This window comes from Puntigrus tetrazona, chromosome 19, assembly GCF_018831695.1.
Source record: "Puntigrus tetrazona isolate hp1 chromosome 19, ASM1883169v1, whole genome shotgun sequence".
In the NCBI taxonomy this organism is placed as follows: Eukaryota; Metazoa; Chordata; class Actinopteri; order Cypriniformes; family Cyprinidae; genus Puntigrus; species Puntigrus tetrazona.
The window spans coordinates 6,429,501-6,456,004 of NC_056717.1; the positions used below are offsets into that span (position 1 = coordinate 6,429,501).

The 26,504-nt window shown below is 38.5% G+C and overlaps 3 protein-coding genes across 6 annotated transcripts; 1 reads left to right on the forward strand and 2 right to left on the reverse strand.

Annotated features, from left to right (window-relative positions):
• Nucleotides 1-134: 134 nt before the first annotated feature.
• Nucleotides 135-3,898, reverse strand: LOC122323486 (sialidase-1-like). The gene is given in 7 exon segments (XM_043217345.1): nucleotides 135-1,220; nucleotides 1,299-1,518; nucleotides 2,228-2,410; nucleotides 2,596-2,858; nucleotides 2,929-2,985; nucleotides 2,988-3,117; nucleotides 3,643-3,898. Coding segments are annotated over 7 exon segments (1,140 nt in total). The 5' UTR covers nucleotides 3,709-3,898; the 3' UTR covers nucleotides 135-999.
• A 1,833-nt stretch (nucleotides 3,899-5,731) lies between these two features.
• On the forward strand, nucleotides 5,732-13,628 carry LOC122323487 (transmembrane protein 268). 4 transcript variants are annotated; one of them, XM_043217349.1, is made up of 11 exons: nucleotides 5,732-5,977; nucleotides 6,081-6,240; nucleotides 6,434-6,483; nucleotides 7,612-7,747; nucleotides 8,618-8,712; nucleotides 8,803-8,910; nucleotides 10,425-10,583; nucleotides 10,654-10,764; nucleotides 11,627-11,716; nucleotides 12,140-12,352; nucleotides 13,299-13,628. In XM_043217349.1, exons 4-11 carry the CDS (start codon nucleotides 7,636-7,638, stop codon nucleotides 13,461-13,463), a joined length of 1,053 nt encoding a protein of 350 aa, XP_043073284.1. In that variant the 5' UTR covers nucleotides 5,732-5,977; nucleotides 6,081-6,240; nucleotides 6,434-6,483; nucleotides 7,612-7,635; the 3' UTR covers nucleotides 13,464-13,628. The 4 variants fall into 4 exon arrangements, with proteins under 4 accessions (XP_043073284.1, XP_043073281.1, XP_043073282.1 ...); XM_043217346.1 differs by having other exon boundaries at nucleotides 6,081-6,139; XM_043217347.1 differs by having other exon boundaries at nucleotides 6,081-6,139; nucleotides 7,615-7,747.
• A 4,219-nt stretch (nucleotides 13,629-17,847) lies between these two features.
• On the reverse strand, nucleotides 17,848-26,122 carry prrt1 (proline-rich transmembrane protein 1). Its single transcript, XM_043217351.1, is given in 5 exon segments — nucleotides 17,848-21,782; nucleotides 22,440-22,631; nucleotides 23,242-23,455; nucleotides 23,457-23,598; nucleotides 25,738-26,122. Coding segments are annotated over 5 exon segments (744 nt in total). The 5' UTR covers nucleotides 25,757-26,122; the 3' UTR covers nucleotides 17,848-21,605.
• Between the last annotated feature and the right edge of the window lie 382 nt (nucleotides 26,123-26,504).

The window sequence follows — 26,504 nt, forward strand, 5'->3', positions numbered from 1 at the left end:
GTCATTTAACAAATGTTTTCATAAATATCTGACAGTGCTGACACAGTAGGGACCTGAGGTTCTTAAATAACCCCTAACCCCTTTATTTGTTGGGGATATGGGTGGAACTAAATAAAAAACAAGGAGTTGCTGTATGAAAATATAAACATTTATTGAACAATAAAATGTGTCCCTGTGTAATCCGAAAAATCAAGTGAAAAGTCATATGTGTTAGCATGAAATTTAATTAGGTTTTAATTTAATTACCACAAACCTGCATGTACTATTTAAAAATCACTTACAGTGAGATGTTACCTAAATGTACATTTATGGCCACAAAAAAGCCACACTGGGTAAATAAAACAATATAACCTGAAGTTAACTTTTTCACTTCACTGTTGTATAATTTTATAACAAACACTGATTGCTTAGACCGTCTATGTGTCTCAAATCATGTGTATGCCAGTCATTTCAGAGGCCTTCGTTAATTTAAGCAACACCTGGGATTGGAGAAACACCTCACAATAATTCAAATTGAACATTTCTGTATTCGAAACACTAATTCAAGACTTCAGTTGTGACATTACAGCTGCAGTCAATACAAATCAATGACTGTTACACAGTAGCAGACCACCACAGCAAGAAAGCTGTGGCTTCATGAAGATTCACTTCACTTATTGTAAACAACAAAACAATAAAAGAAATAAAAGGATCAGCAAGACAAACGGCAGCTGAGATGTTCGAAAACCATCAAACAGTCCCAAAAACACGTGCTCACCGGCTGCACAATGCCAAGAATCAGTGGGTGCAATCACAGTCGTTTTTGTATCATATTGCTGTATAGATCAATCTCAGGCTCGATTCTTTCTGGTGAGACATTCATATAAAACAGTTCATACTGTAGATTTAATGTAAAGAATTTTAAAAATTACTTTGCATCGATGATACCTTGGCTTTCATTTTTTCAAGTTCATTTAAAAAATTCCTAAATATCCCTTTTTTGGCTCCTCTACCCGTACGTTACTTCCCTCCGTATAGATGGATTTTGACAAAAGAGATAGTCTCGCAGTAATCTTTATAACCCTTTTCGTAAATGACATAAATGTATTTGCTGTCCTCAGGAGAATCCCCCTTGAGTGAGGTCATAGACGAATAACCGCTCGGCCCCGCCCAGATCTGGACCGCCTGCTTTTCCCACGACTTCCCATCCGTGAAGGACCAGCGAAGAGTCAGATTGACCCCTGTGCAAGAAAAGAAGAGTTAGTCCTGCGTGTAGCTGTAAGTGTGATATGTGTGAGCGTCGCTAGGCTCTTCCTCACGGTGCTGAGCGCTGGAGGGGTTGGTGAAGTACATCACTCCTTGCTTCTGCAGGGCTCCGGCTGCGACGGCGGGGTCGATCAGGGTTTTGTCAAACACCAGCTCCTCCACGGGAAGAGTCTCGCCTCCGTCCAAACTGCGCACGATTATTCGACAGCGGCAGTGGTAGTTGTTCTGGTTGCGCACGTTGATGACTATGCTTCCGTCCTCGAGCTCCACTGGCTGTGGGATGGGAGAGAGGACGTCACGTCAAATAGAAAACAGGGAGTTTAATATTAAGCCTGCACTGTCGAAACATCAAAAAAGTAGACTAGAACTGGTAGTATTGGTTAACTGCAAAGTACCTTACTATTTACAGTAATGGTTTAACATCACATTAAATGTAATTTTACTGTAAAAAACTATTTAACTTTCTTTTTGGTAATTTTCCTTAAATTGTAAGTTGTAAAATATAATACAATAATAATAATATATATATATATATATATATATATATATATATATACACACACACACACACACACACACACATATGCATTTTGTTTTTAGTTTATACAACAAACAGTTAAGAAAACAAAAAAAAAACCCTCCTACAAAAACAAGTTGAGACAACTTTAAAATCTGGCTGCCTTAAACTTAGGTTTTCTCAATTTTTGATTTTTTAAAGCGTGCAAGAAAATTAGGCGTCTAGGAGTCAAAAAGCTAAAGAGACGATCACTTGAAAAGACACTTCATTTCAAGGATTTCACAACATGCAAAGAAAGCATTGCAATAGCCAGATTCAATTAAACCCACTAATTATATACTGCACACTTGGATACATTTGAAGTGGATAAAACCAAAAAGCTGTCCTTAACCCAAAGCCAAAATGTGTTCTTGTTTTAGTAACACTTCAGTATAGAGAGATACACACACTGTGCATTCAGTGTACCTGACACTCGTCTGGGTTGAAGTCCAGATTTTGTTTGGGCTGGTTGTAAGGGATGCTCTTCAGGGCAGCTCCATATCTCCAGGACTTCCCGTGATCATCACTCAGGATACAGAAGACCCCATCACCAGCAATGGATCCGTGGCCGCACACCACCAGACGGCCCACATTGGGAGCATAGCGCTTCTGTAAATACACAGGCACACCAACACGTGAAAATGGCTGGAAAAGTACTGTGTCTGCTTTTCTGTGTTCTCCTTTATGAACCAATGCTTAACCGCACAGTCAATAAATGTACTTTTCTATAACCCAAGGAGTCGTGACGGCGTCATAAACAACAGGAAGGAGGAACAGAAAGGAGACAAGCACACCTGTATGCCGAAGCCCGGCCCCGGAGCAAAGCTCTTCACCCCCAGCTCAACAGAGAGGTTTCGAGGGGCGCTCCAGGTGAAGCCGTCATCCAGACTCTGCACCATCATGGTGCTGGACGGGCCGCAGTGATAAAGGTGGAAACACAGCGAGTAGACGAGTATCACAGCACCAGTCTCTTCATCCACAACCACCGAACCCAGATTCAACCCATCTGCCAGAGTACCGTCGTTCACTATGAACGACGTGGGAGACCAGGTGGCTCCTGAAAGAGATTACAAATTCGTTTTCATGTAAAAGAGCCATTCGTGACTGGGCGAAAGACGGCGGCCCACCTTTGTCTGTGGAGCGCCTCATTGCGATAAACTTTGCGCCGATGTCTGCAGAAGACGCTTTCGAGCCTCCGAGAAGGCCAGCAGACTTCCACGCGTGGTGAAGGTGAGAAGGGGGATCCTGTAAGTGTTGACCTGACCGGCTCCACCGCCGACCCAGAGCAGCTGCTCCTCGTATATCAGCGGCTCGATCTGTGGGGAATTACAGCAGTAAAACAAAGGAAGAAACGACTGATCTTTAAAATGCCCTCCACATGACAATCTGAGACGCCTCAACACGTTTAATCGGCGCAAATTATTCACAAAACATCTAACAGATATAGGAATGAACAAATAAGAACAACACATATCATGAATACACTGATTACCTAAACCCTCTGAACAGACTACTCTCTTCATAGGGTCTTTCACAGGATCTCTGCAAGAATGCTGACAAGGCACTCTTAGTTTGTGCACGTGTACAAAACATTAACAAAGCATAAAAATGAGAATGCGGTCATTTTTAATGCGATCTGTTAATTAGCACGACGGGACAGTGCAAAAACAACTTCTTTTGATGAAAACCCACTCTTCGGATATCACTAACTTCATCAGACTTCAGTTCAGTTACACGAATCCTTCTGCACGCGCACGTGACGGCCAAACACATACAAAAATGCAAATAAATGCCGTTTGAAGACAGGACAGGAGAGTATCAGGTGACCTGTGTTTATTTACCTGTGTATTCGCGCCGGAGAGCCCGGCGATCAGAAGAACGACTCCACACTGTCGAATAAAATCCATCGATTTAACAAAAGACCGCCACCGCGGCGCAGATACGACTTCAGAGAGCAAACAAGAGGCGAACGCCTTTTGATTAAGGTATTAATACGTCTCGATAAGACCTGTGAATCATGAAGTATCTACATGATAACACACGCCTCAGCCTCACATCCTCAGCGTCATGTGACCGCCGCCGCGTGACGTCAGAGTCACGCGCCAGGGAGATTTGCACAAAAAGAAAACAAGGCGGAAGAGGAAAGATGTTACTTCATGTGTGACATTATTTGAAAACGATTGCTGTTTTAAATGCAGCGGAAGGATGTTTGTAGACCTGGACGGTTCTTATTCTTGGATACATTTTATATATATATATATATATATATATATATATATATATATATATATATATATATATATATATATATATATATAATATTTTTGTATATTTACACACAATAGCTTATATTGTGTTTATAATAGGCTATATTCGTTATAAGATTATAGGGAGTAATGCTTTTTACTTAACAAGGTTTGCACTGATTTGATTTATCCTAATAAAAAAAGCATTTCTGTTTCAGTTTGTTAACAATGCTATGGGCCTGTGTTCTTGTGTACACTTGTGGTGACTTTTCAGTGTCAGTGAATGAGGGGCCAGAGTTGTCTTCTATACTCTTTAGTCTCTTTAGTCTCTATCAGCGTCCATGATCATACACTACATTACTAATGTTGATTAATAAGTAGCGTGTGTGTTCATATGACGCTCTAAACCTATGTATTTTGTAGTATCGTCTAAGAGACTAATTCTGTTCACCATCAGCTAGAGGAATCTTGAGGGAAGATAACTATGTCCTTTTCACAAACGGTACACTTATTGTACACATAAATGGCTTAAATCATTTTAAAATGAACTTTAGCATTTGGGAAGCTGTCTGTAAGATTTACTGAACAGCTTAAATGTTCACAAGATGTTGGTTGAAAAGTATATTTTGACAGATATAACATATTGTTTTACTAGAGTATATGTGTAAGTCGTCAGAGAGACAGTTTAACAAACTCAAAAACATTTTGACCGGTCCCGCGTTGCAAGACATCTTTATCAAATTTGTTCGCTTACTTTTTATATTAATGCTGATAAATAGCTTTAACTGAATTTGACAAATTTGTCTCCAACTTTTTGCATATTATATTAATAATAATAACCGTCGTCATCATAGAAGATAAAACATTTTAATAAATGCTTAACATTGCCATACTAGTCATATATAATCAAATGTAGACATTTTTAAATAAGCACAGCAACAAAAACAGTTTATCTTCGTAAAGGTTACTTACGCTTGTTATTATCTAAAAATGTTTAACTAATAATAATTATTATACACCTGAGTTATACTGTGCTAATTTAGAGTAGATGCAGGTGCATTTTTTAACAAAGCCAGTTGATGGCATTAGTGTACTTCCAAATTGATTTATTTTTTTTTTTATTCGTACAGATTTTTCTGGCCTTAAAGCCTTAGTTTAAAATAAATGTAAAAAAATCCATCAAACATTATAAAAATATAATGAAACTGCCATTTTAGTTAGGAGCACAGAATTTATTATGAATATACTAATTTAAATCTATTAAAAGGTTTATAAAGCCAACACACCAAGCCGCTATTGGAGAGCCGAGCAAATGGACTTTTAACTCAAAACCTGTTTTGTTTATTTTCTACAAACTCAATAACCATGACCTACAGCGGTTCTGGCAGCAGTAAAGACACACACAAAGACCATAGCGTTATTATCTCCCGTCTCTTTCTCTTCCCTGGGCTCACGTGCATTCGAGCACAAGCGCACACATATTTCACCATGGGTCTGAGAAATTGTGTGTGCATTCCTGCAGTCATGTGTTCAGACTGAGCTGAGTCACAAGCTGAGAGAAAAAGAAACGACACAAAATAAAGAGATAGAGGAAGAGCGCGAGGGGGAGGGTTCAAAGTCAGTTTTGCATTCGCGTAAAGGTGGAAGACGCTTGCAGGGAGTGAAAGAGAAAGAGAGAACTTACCACGCCACGAGAGGAGCCTGATGGGAGAAAAGATTAAGCAAATATGAAGAGATAAATAAATGACAGTTAAAGCAGTGGGAGGGGCCTAACAAGGAAAAAAGAGCGAAGGTTGTGGCAACAGCAGGCATGACTGAAAGGAAACTGAGGCAGGCACAATGAGACACACGAGGAGATGGATTTGCCGTCTCATTCACTCTCTGTTCTTCAGCAGTCAAACATGTCTGCTGTATTAACAGTCTAGCAAAGGTGAGCCACAATTGGATGTGCATGGGGTCATTTTCAGGGTGAGCAACACATATGTGTAGACACATGCTGTATGATAACCATGGCTGTCATTTTTTCTCTGCAGCTTGCAGGCAGCGGTGGAGTCAGCCGTGATTGCTATCGTGTCGGTTTCTGTGCTTGCAGGTTTGTCGAAATCGCTGTAAAACCGTGATTTGAGTTCCCCGGGTCACTACGGTGAAACATTAACAGCTCCCTGAAGCATTTTCTCTGCAATATATGCAAAGGTTAATGCATATTGATGCGTGTTATGTAAAAACACCGCTCGCAGACACTTACAGTAGCTCAGAAGATACAGAATCATGAAAGGCGGTCAGCTTCTTCACTGCTGAGAAACCTTACATCTTCTTCACTTTCTTGTATACGAAACTCTAAAAAGAGAAGTTGACTGCAAGCTTGGTGTTTCCTGTTCTTCAACAGGCAGCGCTCTGTGCTGAAAGTATCGACTGAGACAAGCTGGGCCCCAGCAGGTTCGTCATCATGATCTTTGTTTTATTTGTTTGGCTTTTTAGAAGTATTTTGAGTGAGAGATCTTATTTAAATGGCATAGCATTATGTTCTTTACAATTATATTATGAGCATTATACATTACATCTTGACCTTCCTAGGCATCGGTTTGTTGTGCTTGTTGAGGCATTATAATGTGGCTTGTCAGTTAAAGTTATAGCACGAAATGAAAATTCACCCTTTCTAGTAACTAAAGTCCTTACGGTGCATACTGTAACCAGATCTTCAGGTAAAGGAACGCAGGACTTCTACAGGCATTCCCTCCCTGCCTCCCAGTGTGCGCATACTGTCCGCCATAAATAGTGTTCAAAATGACTAATATCACATAGAATTTAGGACAGACAGCCTGCACATTGGGACGCAGGCACTTAGTCCATTTGAACCCGCATTTGAAAGGTCACTTTCTTCTGAGACACATCTAACCTCGTCCAATCAACAGCTCATGCGCAGTCCCATCGTACGTTGTTACATTTTCAATAATCTGTTGCGTTATTGTCGGAAAGAAGAGTTTTGTTGTTATTGTGACTTTAACAATTTGTTCCAATGACATTTGTTTACTTGCTTTAGGGAAAACTGTAGTTTTAATTTAACGTAATTAAAAGGAGGAAACTAATGCAGCCATGATTTACCTAGTAACAAATGTCTTCTCTCCTAAACTTTAAGGATTATATATATATATATAATGTATGTATGTTTGTTTTTTTTAATTGAATCAGAATATGGACTGCTTTGCCACTGTGTATGTATGTGTGTGTTGTTGTTGACAGAAGTTTCATATTTATGGAACAATGCAAACAGAAATCCAAAATCCCCTGTAAAACCCCACTGTAAAAATAATAAAAGTATGTCAACAAGATGAAACAAGTTTTGAATTTGCCTTGAAATTTATGCCAATCAATGCCTCTTGTACACATTTAAACAGAAATTTTAATAAAAAACAATTGCCTTAATGACTAATGAAGAACGGTGATATCTATTTGTTTAAACTTCTGCCCTTCTTCTTTGGTGTTTTGCTCATTTTGAACAATGTGTTTCTGTTTTTCTTTGATGTGTAAGTCAGAGTGTAATATTCGGGTGCGTGTGTTTTCCAGCAGGTCCTGACAGTGGCCGTCACCATGGAGGAGAGGGAGCGGCAGTGTAACGGAGAGGAAAGAGGTGGTGTTGAATCCCCCACAGGACAGTCCCTCGCAGCAGGAGAACCAGGCACAGCGTGCACGTGGAGGAATGGTACACGCTGCCGGTTTCTGTCTCTCTTTCAGCATTCAAAACAAACCAGCTAATCATAATCAAACACTGAATGGCAATGTGACTGCAGTGTGATTTTTACCGCCCTGGTTTATTGCCCTGAAGGACGCAATGGTACTGAATAAAAGGCTTGTAATAAAATGTCATACTGCAGATCTTCTTTAAAGGAACACTCCGCCCTTTTTGAAAATAGGCTCATTTATCAACTCCCCTAGAGTTGAAGAGTTGAGTTTTGCTGTTTTTGAATCCATTCAGCTGATCTCCGGGTCTGGCGATAGCACTTTAAGATGTAGCTTAGCATAGGTCATTGAAACCGATTAGACCGTTAGCATCACGCTCAAAAACAACCACAACGTTTCAGTATTTTTCCCATTTAAAACTTGATTCTTCTATAGTTACATTGTGCACTAAGACAATGTAAAATGAAAAGTTGTGATTTTCTAGGCTGATATGACTAGGGAACTAATCAAGAAACATTGCTGCCGTACCACGACTGCAACAGTGCCTGCAAATAGTTACCAGGAATTTTAGATTTTTTAGCACTGTAATATCATTAGTATCATTAGTAGTAGTCTAAAACGTTTTAAAAAGGAAAGATATCAAAAACTCTTTGGTCATTTTTAAGTGAGATGCTAATGGTCTAATAAGATTTTCCACAAAAAAGCGGGGTGTTCCTTTAAATCCACAGGAATTTAAAATATGTGATCTAGTAAATCCACTTCTTTCAAATGCATTACTTTCGTTTTTAATTCTTAATAGGCTTAAATTCTCCCTGACAACAAGAGACGCCAAACTATAATGGGATCTGGTTTTAGACTGTTGAACTGACCTCATCTGGTGTCTTTCTGTCAGGTCAGTGTGTGGCGTCTGTGTCCACATCCACATGGTTCACACCCACGTTTGACTTCTCACTCTGCAGGACTCTTCTGGAAACCAAAGGCTTCCAGGCTAGTGAATTTACAGCACCATTTCTACGGATTTCTAAACGTACCAACATCTTACTTGCGTGTTGCATTTCGATGCTCGATCTATTTCAGATTCCAGCAGAGGACTTTGAGGGTCCGCTTCGTTTAGCGCTGGACCACCCGTCCGTCAGAAGATACCTGCTTTTCAACTCGAGCATTTTTAATGTCATCATAGCACCCGTAAGAAACAGCCCGTACAAACACTTGAGGTCACACGCATTCCAGCACTGGGCAAAACCAATAAGACTAAGGGAAACTCATAGAACCTGTTATATACAGGCCTAGGTCATGTTTCAATCGAAAATCTACTAGTCTCTAAAAAAGAAACGCAGTGGGGGTTTTAGAGCCATACAGATTTTCACTTTCACCAATTAAACCAGATATAAATTAAATAAATTGATTACATTAATAGATTTTAGATAGTACAATTAAATAGATCATTAAAATGTAAATGTAAATGAAGACAAACAAAACCCCAAACACTTCTGTCAGGACATTATCCATTAAATTTATGGACAATTTCATTAACTCCAAAATAATTCCATTAACTCAAAACACAACGCAATGCAAAATTCAAATAAAACACATGTAAAAATAAATGCTGAAAATATTGATACAGTACATTGTGACCTTTTTGGACTGTATTTAAGCATTGTGTTTAAATGATTGTAGTATTGCTTTTATGCCTTTCATTTCTATGCCTTTCAATCTAATGAGAATCATCAATGAATTGCAATTACAATTAATGGTATAATGGGGATGGATATAAGGTTCATTTTATTTTTCAATTTGGGATGAAATGTTACCTGATCGTATTATCATAATTTTATCATAATACATTTTTTGCGCTGTCAAAAAATTAATAGCAATTAATCACATCCAAAATAAAAGTGTTTGTTTACGTGTGTGTACTGTGTATATTCATTATGTATGTATATATAACACACATATAGCAATTATTTTGAAAATACTTCAATTATATATTTATATTTCAAATACATTTATATTGATGTAGTTTATAACATATATAAATATATTTATTATATAAATGTAACATATTTTTCTTAAATATATACACGCACGTGTTTGTATTTCTATATACATAAAACACAGCGCACACACATATGTGACCCTGGACCAGAAATAAGTGTACATTTTTCTAAATGAAGATTTATATTTAATCTGAAAGATGCATAAACAAGCTTTCCATTGATGTATGGTTTGTCAGAAATACAACCATTTAAAAATCCGGAATCTGAGGGTGCAAAAAAAAAATTAAATACTGAGAAAACTGCCTTTAAAGTTGTCCAATTTAGGTTTAGCAATCAATCAAAAATAATTTTTTTAGCAATCAATCAAAAAATTATTTTTTGCTATGTTTATGTTAGGAATTTACAAAGTATCTACATGATCTTTGCTTAATATCCTAATGATTACTGGTATAAAAGCGAAATCGATACCTTTGACCCGTACAATATATTCTTGTCTATTAGTCAAGAAATATAACCGTGCGACTTCAAACTGTTTTTTTGTCACATATTGTGCAAATAAAAACTTTTATTTTGGATGCGATTACTAAAAATGGTCTATTTTGGATTCAGAAATCACCTTACCACCACCTTTCACTCTTTTGCCCTAAACCCCCTCCCCCCAGTGGCTTGGAGGCTCGGGTGACCGTTGTGTTTGTGTGGCAGGTCTTGTATGTGGTGCTGTGGTGCGCCGTGTACTCCACCCTTCACATGTACCTCGAGGCCAGCACAGCAGACTTCTGGGTGCTCTGTCTGTGTGTCAGTCTGGTGTCCGTGATCCTCGCCGCCGCCATCAACCTCATCTTTCACTACAGCAACAAAGAGGTGGGCCGGGGTGACACATCACCTCCCATCCTTATCATGCAGCTGAGATTAAGAGATGGATCTGTTTCAGATCAACATGAACACAGACGTGCGTTTGGTGGGGGTTAATGAGCACGTGGTCAGACACAAGCTGCTGCTGGGAGTGGCTGACTGGGTCCAGAAATGCAGAGGAAACCTGCAGGTAATTACTCCTTTGATTAATATAATGCATGTTTAATATATACCAGTCAACACGATCACCATTCGTTAGGCTTTTTTGAATTGGGTGAGGAGGCCATTAAAGTTTTATGGCAGAAGGTAACAGGTATCAATCATCACTGTTGCACTTTGCACACATTTTATGCGATCGAGACAGAAAATATTATTGATTAACCAGTATATGCGGCGCTTTACTCACAAAACTACATTTCCCATCATCCCCCGCAGCAGCGTGAGTCATTTAAAGTGATCATTCACCTAAATTTGAAGACGGTCGTCATTTATTACTCACCAGTTTTACGTTTTTTATTTTGCAGAATGCCTCAGTGTATTTTTTTTTTTTTCCACTCAATCTAAGTCATTGTGTACCTAAATTGTTTGGTTACGAGCGTTCTTCAAAATCCAGACTTTTGTCTTCCAGAGAATAGAAAAGGTAAAAGGGTTTAGAATGGTTTTAGGGGACATGAAAGAACACCGAATTGTATTATTCATTTGTTTTTTGCATTATTGCTAAAAAGCTTTTTTTATGCTTGCGAGTGAAATAGAGAAATTTGAAATATTTGACTTTAAATGAATGTGACTGTTTTAACCAAATTTATTTGCATGCATATACCACTGTACGTAGAATTTGTGAATTTGTACGCAAAGCTTTCTCTGCTAGACAGTTGAGTGGTTAATGGTTTAGCGGTACGAGAGTCAGATTATAAACTGCACTGTACAATCAGATAACAGAATGCCTTCCTGAGCTCCATCCTTATCTTGACTTCTTTTTCTTTAGTCTGAACTGATAATGTTAGCAGACTCGTTTAGCTGCTCTTCTGCTCGATCTTTCCTTCTGTCTGCAGCTCTTCTGTGTTTACTGGGACATGGCCCCGTGTCTGATGTCTCTGACTGAAGCGCTGGACAACATGAGTTTTGTCACGGATCAAGTACAGGTTGGCTTGCTTTTGTTCATTGATTTGTTCTTACGTTGATGCTTCAGGGCTCCATAAAAAATAATCAATATACAAATGGTCTGTGCTGCAAAATCTGGTACATCAAACAACCGCCGAGCACAGACTGAATCCAAACGTACTTCAGCAGCTTACTGTTGTTCGGTTTCACTCAGATAGGAAGACATAAAACATGAGAGAACATACCGTTAATGAAAGCTAAAATGTTATATTAACTGACATAAAGCAAATATAGTAATATATATTTTTAAAAAGTAAAATTGTTTTATTTCAGGCAGATAAAAAAAAACGTAACTGCCAAAAACTGTTACTAAAAACATGAATAAAACTATAATAGTATGTCGATGCTAAATGAACACTGCAAGAGAAAGAAAAATGGTCACAATGTTGCATTTCACCCTGCAGAAGAAACTGAAGAAAAGAATGTCCCACCTAGTCCTAGTGACCGAGGTCACGACCCTGGATCCTGAGGCTGGGCTACAAGATGACGAGCTCCCCGATGAAGAGCAGCCGCTGCTGCTGGAGGCCCGAGAGAGAAGCTCTTCAGCTAGTCAACGGGAAGACTCCAAACTCACCAAAACCTTCAGCTTGATGCCTGACACCACTCGCTCAAACCAGGTGAAAAAATATCATACAAATGACTGTCCCTGTATTCCTACCAGTGGTGGTTGGAATGAGAATTTTACATGAAAACTGATTCAATTTTAATTGATCAAATGCAACACATGGCAGCAATAGAAGATTATAGTACTTTACCATATATACACTGTCCTCCAGATGTTTGGAAACGCTCTAGAAAAGTGCGGTTTTGGACAATCGGCATGAATTCTTTTTAATTTGTGATCATTCAGCACCGTTAAGGGACAACACAAACGGCGAAAACACATTTTATTATAGAAACAGTTTATACATAGAAAATACTTCAATTTTCGATTAATCTACATATGCACCATTAGCAGCTATTACAGCTCTGCATAATCTGCACAGTTTATTCAAACATTGACTTGATGTATTACTCCAAGCCTCCTGAAGCATTCACACTGGTTGGACACTTCTTACGGACATCACGGTCCAGTTCCTGCCATAGTAGCTCAACACTGACATCTATATATTGCCTTTAATGTGTATTAATGTGTATTACTGCTGGTCTTCCATGATGATGTCAAGTTACTTTAGTGTACTTGCACCAAAAAATGCTAAGGATTTATATTGATATCATCCAAAACCACACTCTGCTAGTGTGTGTGTGTACAGATCAGACAGGTCCTCTTATAATATATTTGTTTATTTGTATGGAAATGATGTTAAATAATTTGCATAACCATTCTGATTGGTTAGTTCATGCATAATAGGAGACCAGGCAACAAGACCTTTCATTCCTGAAGTTGATTGAAATCTTTAATTAATGCAGCTTAATTATTCTCCTAGGGAACTAAAATGGTCAAAATGAGAATTACTTATATTTTGAATAGTATTATTATATTTAGAATAAGCTCCCTTTGCCTACTTTGAAAGTGTTCAAGTGAAGAAATTCAAGTGAAAAATGCGCAACTGTTTTCTTCAGGCGATCGCTCAGCAGCTCCTGATGACCTACAGCGCACTTTATGTCAGACTGCTGGTATCAAACAAGCTTCCTGCTCGTCCCCAGTGGCCTTCTGGTGCAGGGAAAAATCACTGCACTTCCTGTCTGTGTCTGTGCGAGTATGTGGAGCTGAAGGTCCTGCAGTAGACAGACGATCATGACTATCAAATCTCACATTCAAAAGTATTAGTCATCCATTTCTCTGGGACGATTGTTTTGCTGTCAGTTATGATATAGTCACAGACTGTTCCTGCTGCTCTTCAAACTGTTATGATTTCATCTGTGAAATATATATAAATATTTGTTTCCTGACTTTTGTGGTTCTCTATTTATACCGTATTCTCACCATGTGTGCAAGAAGGAAGTCACAGTTGATTCCTTTCTCTACCGCGTTCTTGTCGCACTTCAGTCGCAATGCTCCAAAATCTTGTTTGATCGTTTTATTTTTGATACATGATTCGATCTTTACGAGATACTGATGAACAATCTCAATCTGGTATTTTTTTTTCCAAATATCCATATGATACAGGATAATCAACCAAGGAAAAATGTAGGATGGTCAAAAGACTTGACTTTATCATAGCATATTACAACAATTTGTATTTATAAAGTTATCAAACATGAGTTTGGGAGGATTACACCCATCGAATCTTTTAGTTATTACCAGTATATACAAAAGCAGCCTCGTACTTCTTTCCAGTGTCAGTTCCTTCATCATTCCTCCTCCTCCCTTTCCTTCTTTTATGTAGTTTGCCTATGTAACCATGCAAATGTGAGCTCGAGTTGAACTTCCACAGCAGACAGACAAAAACTATTACCATGTTTGCCAAGATTATACGGGTGCATGCAAGGTCTCGTTTGTTAACTTTATATTTAACATGAACTAACAATTAAAAATACTTCTAAATCTGTCATTCTAATTCTAATTCATCTAATTTATCCAACTGATTCATTTCAACATTTTGTAATACACCAAAGCAAAAAGTAGCATTACTTAAAGCGCCATTATATATGGATTTCTGAAAATGAGCTTTTATGCAGCGTGTAACACAGCTCTAAGTGAATGAAAATATCCTGCAAAGTTTTAAACCTGAAAGTGCACCGTGTATAAAGTTATTGTCTCTCAAAAGAAAGAGTCGTCTCTGAATCATCGAAACAAGTCGCTTTCAATAGGAATCCTGAGCCGTTTGATGTTGATGTGAAAAAGAAACATTGGCCGCCCACTTGTTTTAGCGTTGGTCTGAATGAAAATGCTAATTTATCTTTTGCCACTAGGTGCCGCTTTTGGAGAGTTAGAATAGATTTTCCCTGGACCAAACGGACCAAAAATGAGTACTTGAGGAAAGCTTTTGGTCACTGAGAAAATATGGGAATAATAAATGCATGATAATGAAAGTGTTTTTTGATCAAGCATGCACGTCAACCTGTTGTTGGAGACTCCCAAAACCAAAATATGAACCTTTCATAAACCGTAATAGGGAGAGGCACTTTAAAGTAATAGTTCACCCAAAATATTAAAGTAATCTGAAAATCCAGGATGTAGATGAGTTTGTTTCTTCATCAGAAATTAAGTATTACATTCATTTGTTTACCATTGGATTCTTTATGAGTCTAAACAGCGGATAAAAACATCACAATAATCCACAAGTAATCCTCAGGACTCTGATGTCCCGTATTTAAAAGAAATAAATCCATCATTTACTTTAAACCATTACTTCTTGCCAAAATACAAGTCAAATGTCAAATAAAAGTAAAACATTTCTTATAAAATTGATGGACTGGTGTGGTAAGGAATAATTGTGGATTATTGGATAAAGATGAGTACATATTCCTGAAGGTTGGGTGAGCAATTCTCTTAATGTGACTTCATGCGTTAGCTAATATCTAATATGACCTTATTATAAAGTGTTACCATTTAATTGGAAGGAAATTGATTGGATAGTGGAAAGTGTCTCTAGATATAATGTAGCTGAAAGGCGGAGCTAAGAATGAGAGGGATTGAGGAAGTTGTTCAAGAGGCAGAAAAAAAGTTATTTGCATATGTTGAAAAATTATAAAAGACAAACCTTTGCTTTGTTTGGGAGAATGTACACCGATACATCATTCACAAAACAGCCAAGAGCATGTTTTAAAGTAAGGGCCATTTTTGATTTGTTATCTAAACGGTGAGCACAAGCAGTTGCTAAACACTGAATGTCTGCGATTTTGCCGCATTTTCGCTTTCCGTGCGAGCAGAGAAATGACTTGTCACTGGAAACTTGTCGCGTCTAGTTAATACACTGTGTAAAGCGCGGGTCTTACGTAAGTCTGGTGAGGGGAGGACAGCGCAGGGAGAGAGGAGAGATAGGAAATGACAGTAAGGGTGTCAACATGAATCAAGCAGCGAGTCAGTGAATGTACACCGCACTGCTCAAAGCTTGGCACAAATAGCACTCGGGTATGCAACCGAGTGCGCAGAGCCGCTCCAAACAGCACTGCGCCGCGAGGGACATGTACACCAGATGTAGCCGACCAACACAGGTTGTTAATCAGCCATGATGGAGCTGTGGAGGTGATTGGTGGGTGAGGACATGGGCGCAGTATGGGCGACACAACACACGGCGTGAGGGTCAGAGCAGAAGAGGCTGAACTGAGTGGAGGACGGCGGCAGGCCTGCGGTGTTAAATGATTACTGAAACCATGGGTCTCTTTGGGAGGCTAAACGACCATCTGTGATCCTACTGACACAGTCTGGCCTGCTTCCTTCTTCTAACTACATTCATCTCTGTTCTCTCTCACCACTTTGCATTTTGGATCAAACTGATAAAACCTGTCAAGAACACGCCCAGGTCGTATTTCAACCTAAAATCAAAAGATGCACATGAGAAATCACATTTTAAAAAAGAAGACCATTTCAGGTAGCCTTACTTTAGCATTATTTATACACTACTGCAGTATTTATTTGTAGTAGTAGTATTATTAGTGCTTATACACTATAATAGTACTTATTTTATTCAAGTATGTTTGCAGTTGTCAAAACCCCCCCCAAAAAAACATACAGCGACCTATGTGTAATACACAAATAAAAATACCCTAGATATTACAATTACGGTAGCCTAAAGCTTTACCGTATATTTCACTACGAAGTCAATCACGTTTGCACAATGCCTCTGAATCTTTCGTCCATCATAAAATGATTTGAATCACCATTTTTGCATCCTTAACAGGCATTTTGATAAGAGAAGAATGACAAAAAAAATTAAATAAATAAAAAAATGTCCAGACAGATTTTAAACTTAATTACAAAAATAAATGACCTGTCTTTTTAAATATTTGAATAGCCTCCTCAACTAAATATGACTAGATGATGATGATATTACTAAATATTATTAACTTTTAAGCAAAACGGTGAGAATCACTGTTAATCAGGTTGAATTCATGTGTAGATAGCGCAAACTTGTTTGTATTACATGCATGCATGAAAGAGTTAGGTATCGTTAAATCAAACACATGAATGTCTCGCACGTTAGAGTTGGACGTGGAATTAGATTTAATTTCATTTAAATGCATTTTCTCGAGCTAATGACATGAGAACGTGCTAAACTAGAGCAGTTTAATGGCCTTGGATAAAACAAATGCCATGATGTCAATATCAGAAATGTTATAATACTCAAGCTATAATCAAGCATAACTCGCTAGGTTTACAATAGCATCATTGTAGGATAAAATCAATTTTCCGAGTTACCTGTCTGCTGCTCGTGTTTTGAAGACTAGCGGCTAAGTTTTCTGCATAGCGCTGTAACGGTAAACCCGCCTAGCGCTCACCTACGTCCGGCAAAAAACATTTTAATTGGTGTTAATTATTATTGTTAGTGGCAAATGGCACAGAATCGAAACGCTGTTTATGATAACAATTATAATTTACCATGAGAGAATTGAGGGGCACTCATAATAACACAACTTAGTAATTTCAGTACTTAGGTTTACTTGTAATTAATTTCAGCTTTTTTCAATTAAGGAAAACTATTTGAATTGTTTTAGTTTGCATTATCTGTTTTCCGAAAACTGTTTAAAACATCTAACGTGACATGAGGCGAAGACTCGCATGGCCAAAACGATATTACTCACTTTTTCTCTGTAACACATCTTCTATTGGACATGAAATAAATGAATCCCGAATCATAACCTTCTGTAAAAAGTGCACTTTTCTGTCCTGCACGGTCAAGCCGATGATTTCTGAGAGCTGTCTTCACTCCCTCACTGTTATGGCCGGCCGTCATATTGAATTTGATCCACTGAGCAACAGATTGAGAAGAGCTGCAGCCCCTGGGCTATTACTGTACACCACGTAATATGCAAATGAGAGGATTTTAAGAGGCGCTGGTGCCCTCCTATCAGTTTATGTGGTGTGGAGATGCACTGTAGCTCCAGTGACACAAGGGAAAAAGATTCAGAGATGGAGAGGAAAAAACAGGGCAACTATAAATAGCACCTCTGAGACAAAGAAAAGGCCAAACGCGAGAGAGAAGCAGAGAAAACGCAACACAATCGATTCTTGCACAACCAGGTATTCCTCTTTAATTAAATCACTGGATTCATACACAGCAAATCAATGCTTGGTCTCATTAAGAGGGCCAATCTCACGAAAACATGTCGCTATTCACATTCAAAATCAAGTGAAAGAGTTTTCATGTATTTTTTAAACAGAGAAAATGAAGCCTTGACTTTGTTTAACAGACAATGTCAAAACTGCATGAGGATGCTTTACTCTCATTGGATCTGCATTACGATAAGAAATATTGTGGGGGGGGGTTTAATGGGAACAATGTTTCATTGCAATCAAAGTTACGCAAAGAAATTATAAAATAATAGCCATTAGATAAGGCTCATTTTATTTACGAAAATATAGCTATATATTTCTTTCTGCTGACTTGAAATGGAATATGTTCTTTACAGGTTTTTGCGAGACTGGCCTCAGAATAAACCTCTAAAAGCACACAAACACAAAGGAGCTTGCGGCTTTTCGAATAAACCCACCGCATTTACAAGCTTAGAGAAACCGTGTGCAGTAACTATAGGCAATCAGATCTCAGTGGCCATGTTTATAACAATAAAGCATTCGCTTTATATCACAACTGTGTGAAAAAGCATATTGCTGGGCTAATTATAAACAGGAGCTAGGTTCACATCAACTGTACAGTGTTTGCACAACTTTAAAACACCAAAATAAAGTCATCGGACAAGCTTGTCTTATTAACAGGTAGGATTTCTTTTGAAACTATGCTCTCTCTCTCAGTTAGAAAATGAAGGTCATGTTTTTCGACGTAGCCCATATAAACACGACCATGTGCAATCACACCTCTAACAGGTAGAAATCAGAAGTCGTTCAACAAACAGTTCGGCGAAACACTTGCAATGTGCTGCAAGTCCTTTGTTCAAAAATAGATCAGAAAGATATTAGAAATCGATTAAAGAGAGCAGGAAAAGAACGATATGATGCCGTTCAAATTACACAAGCAAAATAAATACTTAAAACTGAGTGGCATGGCAGAAGAGGACAGAAAGTAAGCGCTCAAAAAGGATTCAGAAGATGATTTTCTCCCGTCTTTCACATTTGGACACTTGATTATCAAAACTGGCTGTTCTCTTTCTAGGATTTCGCTGAAACAATGAAGCTCGTTTTACTCTCGGCACGACGAAATCGAAAGCTTTGTACATCAATTAAAAGAAAATAAATCATCCACTGAATCGATCCAAAAATGAAAAATCTGACATTGCTTTTATTTTTATTTATGCCGTTCAAAACCTTTGTGACTTTCCTTCTTTCGTGGAACAAAGCACACGGCAGATTCAGCCTGGTGTTTCACAATGAAAGGAAATTATGCGAATAAAATAAAATAATAATATAAAAAAATTATTTTGGGGGTACTTGTAAAGTTGGAGTATCTTGTAAAGCCAAATAATATATTTGACACCATTTTTTAAAATCATTTTTGGAGTCTCAGATTCTGGAACAATCAACACTTTGATCGATTTCTCCTTTTATGCTCCGTAGAAATAAAGAAAGTAAGAGGGTGAGTAAATGACAGACTCTTCATTTTTGGGGCAAACTCTTTTTTTAAGCATTAAGAGATTAATTCACATACTGGAGTCCTAAATAAAAAAAATCTAAAACATTGCATCCATGTTTCAGCACAATATATATATATAGGAACACTAGGATTGTTTGATTCTTTTCATTCGACCAAACCGTTGTGCTAAATGCGTTTACCTAACAAACTACGGCTAACTGACAGCAGCATGTGAGAAGTTTCAATGAGGTCAGAACTTGAAGCAAGTTACGCTCTCATCTACAAAGAAGTGAGACAAACTAGCTACTTGCTTACTGAGCATAAAAGTGCATATTATCACATGCGTCATCAAAATATGCCAGCTGAGCAATCATCTGCGATGATTGACCGTTATCTAGGAAAGATAACCAAATATTTCAGCACAACAGTTAGACCTATGTTTACATATTTAATAATAAATATAGAAGTATCAATTTAATACACAAATGAATAATTTAGTGTTTAAACAATAAATAATACACTAGTTCACGACACACAAAATTGATGTGTTCCTTCGAGCCAATTCACAATAGTCAGTAACGGAGTAATAATTTCACCCTAGAATACATTCTTCCAACACCTCAGGACTGGATCGATTTGAGACCGGTTTGCAAACAAGACACTCGGGAACACTTAGACCCAAGACACACGCTACGCAAGTACGTGAACACAAATGCTTTTAGCCGGTTTCGCATATTGCTGCATCGGTAACTTGTCAGGAATTCATAACTGCAGCGCAAATACACATCGCAGTTCTGCTATGCATTGGTATAATTGTCTTCTTCTGGGGTCGGGTTACTGTGTAGTTCGTTGAGGGTCCTACTGAGCTGGTTAAAGTTGGTTAAACTGACATCGGTTAACTACCGCAATAAATGTCCGTTCACACAGAATGTGTTTTCGCGGGTTAACAGTGGTGGAAAAAAATAAGTCTCGGTTTTCAAAACCAGTCATTTTTAAGAAATGTTAAAGACAAATATGGTTTCGTGACCGTTTAATGTGTCGTGATAGATTAATTTTTCAGGTTAAAGTCTAAAAGTGTTAATCTACCGTCCGATTTGTTTGTTGGACAAAATAGCAGATGCTTCTTTATGATTGGTCTGTTCGCCTGTCAATCAAACTCGATTGCCGGTCAATTGTGCAACAAGTAGTGCAAAAATTTAACATGCAATTAAACTAAATGTTCAAAAGACTGCTGACTGTTTTAGTGTGCATTTTGTGTATGAGACACAGCAGACAGACAGGTAAGCCAAAAATGGGCATCATTTGTTCAGCTAAAAGCTCTTCAGCTCGTTGCTGAACACCTTTATTACGCCTGGCTTTTCATCTGCTGTATGAACTCAACAGCTTGAACAACACACTAAGTTCAAACAACCAAACTGATTCACCAAGGCTTCATTTTTGCCATTTTTTTTTAACATGTAGCCATTAGCCAAACAATTGCATCTGTGTTTGTGTACTGCGTAGCGTAGACTTCTGGCCTCAGAAAAGAAAGCACCGAGTAATCAATACTGATACACACTCAACAGAAGTTGCTTTGGGTGAAAATCCAGTTATACAATATCGACCTATTTCAATCTATTAGGCGTTCGACTTATTCAATACATTATGTTACACTTTTCGATACTTAGCGTATAGAAAACACGATTTATCCACACTTAGTGGAGTTAGTAAATTTGTCAGTTTATCCTGCAAAGAAACATACCGTCTTTCTAAACAGATAAATGGCACAAATAATAGGTGGAATGTTTCGAACGTCAAAAAACACCAAAATCATGTTCCTGTAATACTTAGTGTGTTTCTTTTAAAAAAAGCAACATTTTTGGCAGATTTAAAGAGCAAATGATAACACACCTGACCTGACTCAAGCCTTTAGTACACTATATTTCTAACTACTGATCTAGCACAGGCTTTTGTTTAGGAGAAACAGGAAGTGTTCAGGTAGGTTCACGTGAGTGTGAGCGTACACCGCTTACGACACCGCAGACGCGCTGTGTTCCCCACGCTCCGATTTACCGTACCGTCAAACTATCTTCTAACTAATACATGATCAAATGGCTGTAAAAGTGTATTTTGGACTGGAGATTAGGATGTGGTGGCTTGAGCGTCAGAACTGTGCTGTGTGACAGAAAAAGCAGAATACCGACTGGAATGATGGGGTCGGGATGGGCGGTGCGTCCCGAGCTGGGCCCTCTAGGGCTCTCTAGGGCTCCCAGTCGTCATCGTGGTGCTGAGAGGCGATGATGACCACAACGGTGAGGATGGTGCAGAGCACGATGGAGGCGATTCCCACCGCAAGACTGATGAAGGAGAAGTTACGCGCCTCACGAGAGGCGATCTCTGCTGTAACCATATCTCCTCGAGCCACAGCGGTACGCACCTGAGCCAAGAGATTGCATTTAGTGGATATCTAGAAAAATACATCACAGACCTGTTCGCACCGAATCTGAATTTATTATACTAAATTCAGTTAAACTGATGCCGAGAAAAACCCTAAATTGGACAGAGTTTATTTCATATATTACAAATACATTTTCATATTCATGTGCTTAATTCTTTGCCCTGCAAAATTTTGTACTTTTAGCATACTAACCTGGTTTACTTCACTCCTGCTAAATTGGAACAAATAGTTTTGCACTTAATGTACTTTCAGACAAAAGTTAAATAATTTAAATTATTCAATAAATATTAAAATATTATTAAATAAAATATTAAATAAAATTAACTTATTTGAAAACCTAACTAAATGAAATTCTATAGACAATGTGACAATGAAATTATAAAAATAATAAATATATATATATATATATATATATATATATATATATATATATATATATATATATATATATATATATATATATATATAAACATAGATAATACTCTTATGCAATTATTTACCCAATGGTTTTATGAACCATCTTACTAGTTCACTTGTGTGAAAAGCCAGCATGAAACAGAAAAGATCTCCATGAGCTGATCCGTATCTCATCCCTGCTGGCATCGGGGCATCAGAGCTCTGTCTGGGCTCAATTACCTGCACTGCTTTGATGATGGCGATTATTCCTGTGGGCCAGAAGCAGCAGACAGTGGTGAGGACGGCGATGGGCAGGTAGTCGTGAGGAGGACGACGAGACTCCATCAGAGCAATGCCATTTGGCATATGCATGGCCATCTGGCCCGGGGCAACACCTGGATGAGGCGCACCGTTGGGCATGTAAGGCTGCGCCTGCCGAAAAGAAAGGCCATTTGAGAAAATGGTGCACGATTCTGATGCATAACTCCTATATTTGTATCGGTCATTACATTATTATACTGGAGAAATGAACGCTATTATTATTATAACATTACTAGCATAGTCTAAAATATGATCTTTTTACAATAGCACTATATTTAGTTTTCCACCACAATTATTATTATCATCAACAGATCACAGTGTAAATGCAGCTCAAAACAAAATTGCAACACATGACAAAATAATCAAATTCCTTTTTGGACAAAACTGCATCCCTAATCTTAAATAATTTATTTGGAGATGAACTAGTTTTGTTTTTGTTTTTTTACAAAAGCTGGTACGAAGAACAATTACATTTTTACTGGTATCTAAATGCAAAAAGAAAAATATCCATTCGACATTTGCTATATCAATATTTGCATATTCACAAATTCTGGATGCATCACGCGCAGCATCTCCGTTGGTATATTTCCAACTTGGAAAGGTATTTGTCCTCCAGGGACGCACAGGAGTCACGTCACATCGCACGTAATATCTCAAGCATAAGAGAATCTGCATATTTAATAACATCTCTGCAAAAATAACTGGATGGGTCCCCACTCACCCCTGTGCCTATAGGGTAGACGGGCACGTAGGCTGTGCAGGGCTGCAGCTGGAGGGGGTATCCTGTGTGTAAGTAGCCCACCGGGGGATGAGGGACGGTGCCCACAGGTCCGTGGGTCTGAACCGGGTATCCGTTCGAAGCTCCCTGGGGGCCGAGGGTGCCGCAGTGGAACTGGGTTTCCTGCAGATACCCCTCGGATCCGGGAGGGGAGGGGAGGGGGGTAATTGGGCTGCGGGGCACAGCCGGGCGGCGGGGGATGAGGGGGCATGTTGGGGTCCTGGGCGGGGAGGTAAGGAGGAGGAGCCATCTGCATCATCGGCTGAGACATGGACTGCCTCCCCGCGGCCTCCTCCAATCCTGAGCCGGGACACGAACACAGTCAGACCCCGCAAGTATTTAGAAGAGCAAAGGCCCGTTCACGACAGGGACGACAAGCATAAGAGAAGCGGCATTTTCACTTAAAAAAAAACCCAGCCTATAACCATAAAGAGGAAGCCGTGATTCAGTAAAGATAGGGACGTTCACACGACTCTTATAACGATAACAACACAGAGGAACAATATCAGTGGAATCAATATCCGCATGATTTTTGTAAGCTGATGAAGATCATTAAAAATCTCAAACATTTAAAAGGCAGGTATGTTTTCGATGGTGTGAACGCTAATTATCTTCTTGTGTGTGTGTGTGTTCGTGATGGCGATATTAGTTTTTTTGCGAATATGAGATAGATTCAAAGAACGAAGGCTGTATCAGATGCAGGCAATCACATCTGATCAGTCAGTCTCTCTACTGTATTTAATACAATGCAATAAGCTTTTAATGAAGCTAGCTACTCAACTTTCCTTTGTGGCGTTTTGAAATTAGTAGCGTCGGCCATGAAACTATCAGCTTTAGGTCGTAATCTGTGGAGGAAAGAAGTAGTTCACACAAAAGAGGGCTGTTGTTGTGTCTTGTGCATTTGCCATGTTGAACACAATACCACACTCATAGACGAATCACGGCCATATTTTGAGAGCGTTCCCTGCAGAAAAAAAAAGTATTTTGGTGTGATTTGCTCACACACCTCTTTGATTGTCGGAGTTTATGCAGCATTTTGGGGAAGACAGTTTTTTTGCGTTTGAACACAGTCTTTAAACATAAGTTAAATAATAACAAAAGCATATCGTTAACAGCCTTTTGAGTATGCCATTCAAAATCGGTTTCCTAAGGAGAAAACGAAAGGAGTTTTTAACCCAACCAATGCATTCTATCTCGCATTAAACCTATTCCTTTACAATAAGGATTTAATGAGAAGTTTATGCTGCCCAAGAGAAATCAATGCGTGTTTCTATGAGTACTGTAAAAGACTAGATCATTATGTAATCCTTCACAATGTCAGCAGCATATACAGAGTTGGTATAGGGGGATTTCATTTTAAAATTCATATTTGATTAGTTTTAAGGGGGAAACAAAGAAATACACAGAGATGCATAGGCCTATTTAATGCATCCGTTTTTTGAGCATATTTAAATAATCTTATCTGTGTGTGTTCTCTTTTCTTTCTAACATGCTGCAGATTCAACAATAAATATGAAACGTTAATATACTTCTAAATCTTTGTCTAAATAGGTTGACAAAAAGATGAGTGGGATACTAGATTACATATACATATATACACACATTATATACATATATACACATATATATATATATATATATATATATATATATATATATATATATATATATATATATAATATATATATATATATATATATATATATATATGTGTGTGTGTGTGTGTGTGTGTGTATGTGTATATGTATACGTATTCAAGCAAGGTTACTTATAGGGTAATCCTCAAAAAGGTTCTCATATGTAAACCATATCTGCCTTATGTGAGAAAATCTCGTTACAGCTTCAAGTGATTTAGGGCCCTTCATCTCTCAGCGCGGTGAATCACGGACCCAAGGGACTTCATGCCTGAAATAGGGCCTCACACAACACCCTTTAAACCTCATACTGCTGCGTGCCCGTTCTCTCATTTCACGACACTCCACACAGCCGTTTCTAACGTAGCCTACACGTTCAACACGACACCGCACCGCGGAGGAAAACGGGCACGACGGCCGTGTCTCAAACGCTAGCGAGCTGCCCACACAGACGGCGGTCATCTGCTAGTTTTAATTCGTCGAAAGGCAGTACATTAGATTATAGCGACAGCACGCGACTACAGGCGCTAGGCTACGCGCTGATTTTGATGCCTAGATAGGCGGCTCGCTAGGATTTGACACACAGACTGAATAAGACTATATATAGATGCAATAAGGATGAACAAGGGGAGAACATTTTTTAAAAGCATAACAAAAATATTAATGTCGCGTAACAGCGTTTTACTACAGCATTGCTTCTCGTTCATTTTATAATAAACACCTTTGATTTAAACGTGTCGTCCCGCTGCATGGACTGATTTAATTAGCTGTGGCATGACCAAATTAAAAAAAAGATTTTTTTTACCGTGTTTTTCCGACGACATCGCGTTTATTTATCCGTCTCGACGATGTTCAGGCTGCCCTTTCAGCGATAAAATCCAAGCAGTAAGTTACGTCCGTCTTTGTGTCAGATCGCAGCAGACGATGCTGATGGTTTCTCCGGGCTAATAACGATGCATCTTCAGACGGTAATCCCCGTGGAAAGCCTGGGTTATCTGGGTGCGAAAGCGACTGGATGTCTGTCGCCGCTTTTTTTCCACGGTCACACTGCAACATCCAGAGCATCAGCAGCAGCAGAAAAACAGGTTTCAACTAACGCGTCTAGTTACACTGAATTAACCAGAGCGTCTTAAAGAGACCGCAGAACCACGCTACAGCGTCCACGAAGCACGCGACACCAAATGTCAACGCGATTCATTTAATAACGCCAAAACCGATAAAGTGTATTTACAAGAAGAACCCGGGAAATTGAAAAGAATTTTTTAAAAAGATATTCAGAACGCCGAATGATGCGGTTACCATGGTAACTAGTTTCTGATAAACTATCGCGCTGTTGGAATAAAACTGTGCGAACTTAGCATTAGCTTAAATTTACATTGACATATTTCAGTTGCTAACTGCTTTAAGGAAATGCCGTATTCATTTACGATGGTTTTACAATATAACATCTGTAACTGTGGCATTGCATTTTGGGTTGTATGCAGCTTTAAATATTTTTAAGTCAATTTAAAAATCAAATGCGATTCAAAATATTCGATATTCTCTGAAATTCGACCTGGAACAGCCACGACA

What these genes read in the sequence shown, in the direction of transcription:
- LOC122323487 (XM_043217349.1), top strand. Translation starts at nt 7,636, where the DNA reads ATGGAGGAGAGGGAGCGGCAGTGTAACGGAGAGGAAAGAGGTGGTGTT. An exon ending in TTCACTACAGCAACAAAGAG is followed by an intron (nt 10,584 to 10,653) that starts GTGGGCCGGGGT and finishes GATCTGTTTCAG; the next exon opens with ATCAACATGAACACAGACGT. An exon ending in ACACCACTCGCTCAAACCAG is followed by an intron (nt 12,353 to 13,298) that starts GTGAAAAAATAT and finishes TGTTTTCTTCAG; the next exon opens with GCGATCGCTCAGCAGCTCCT.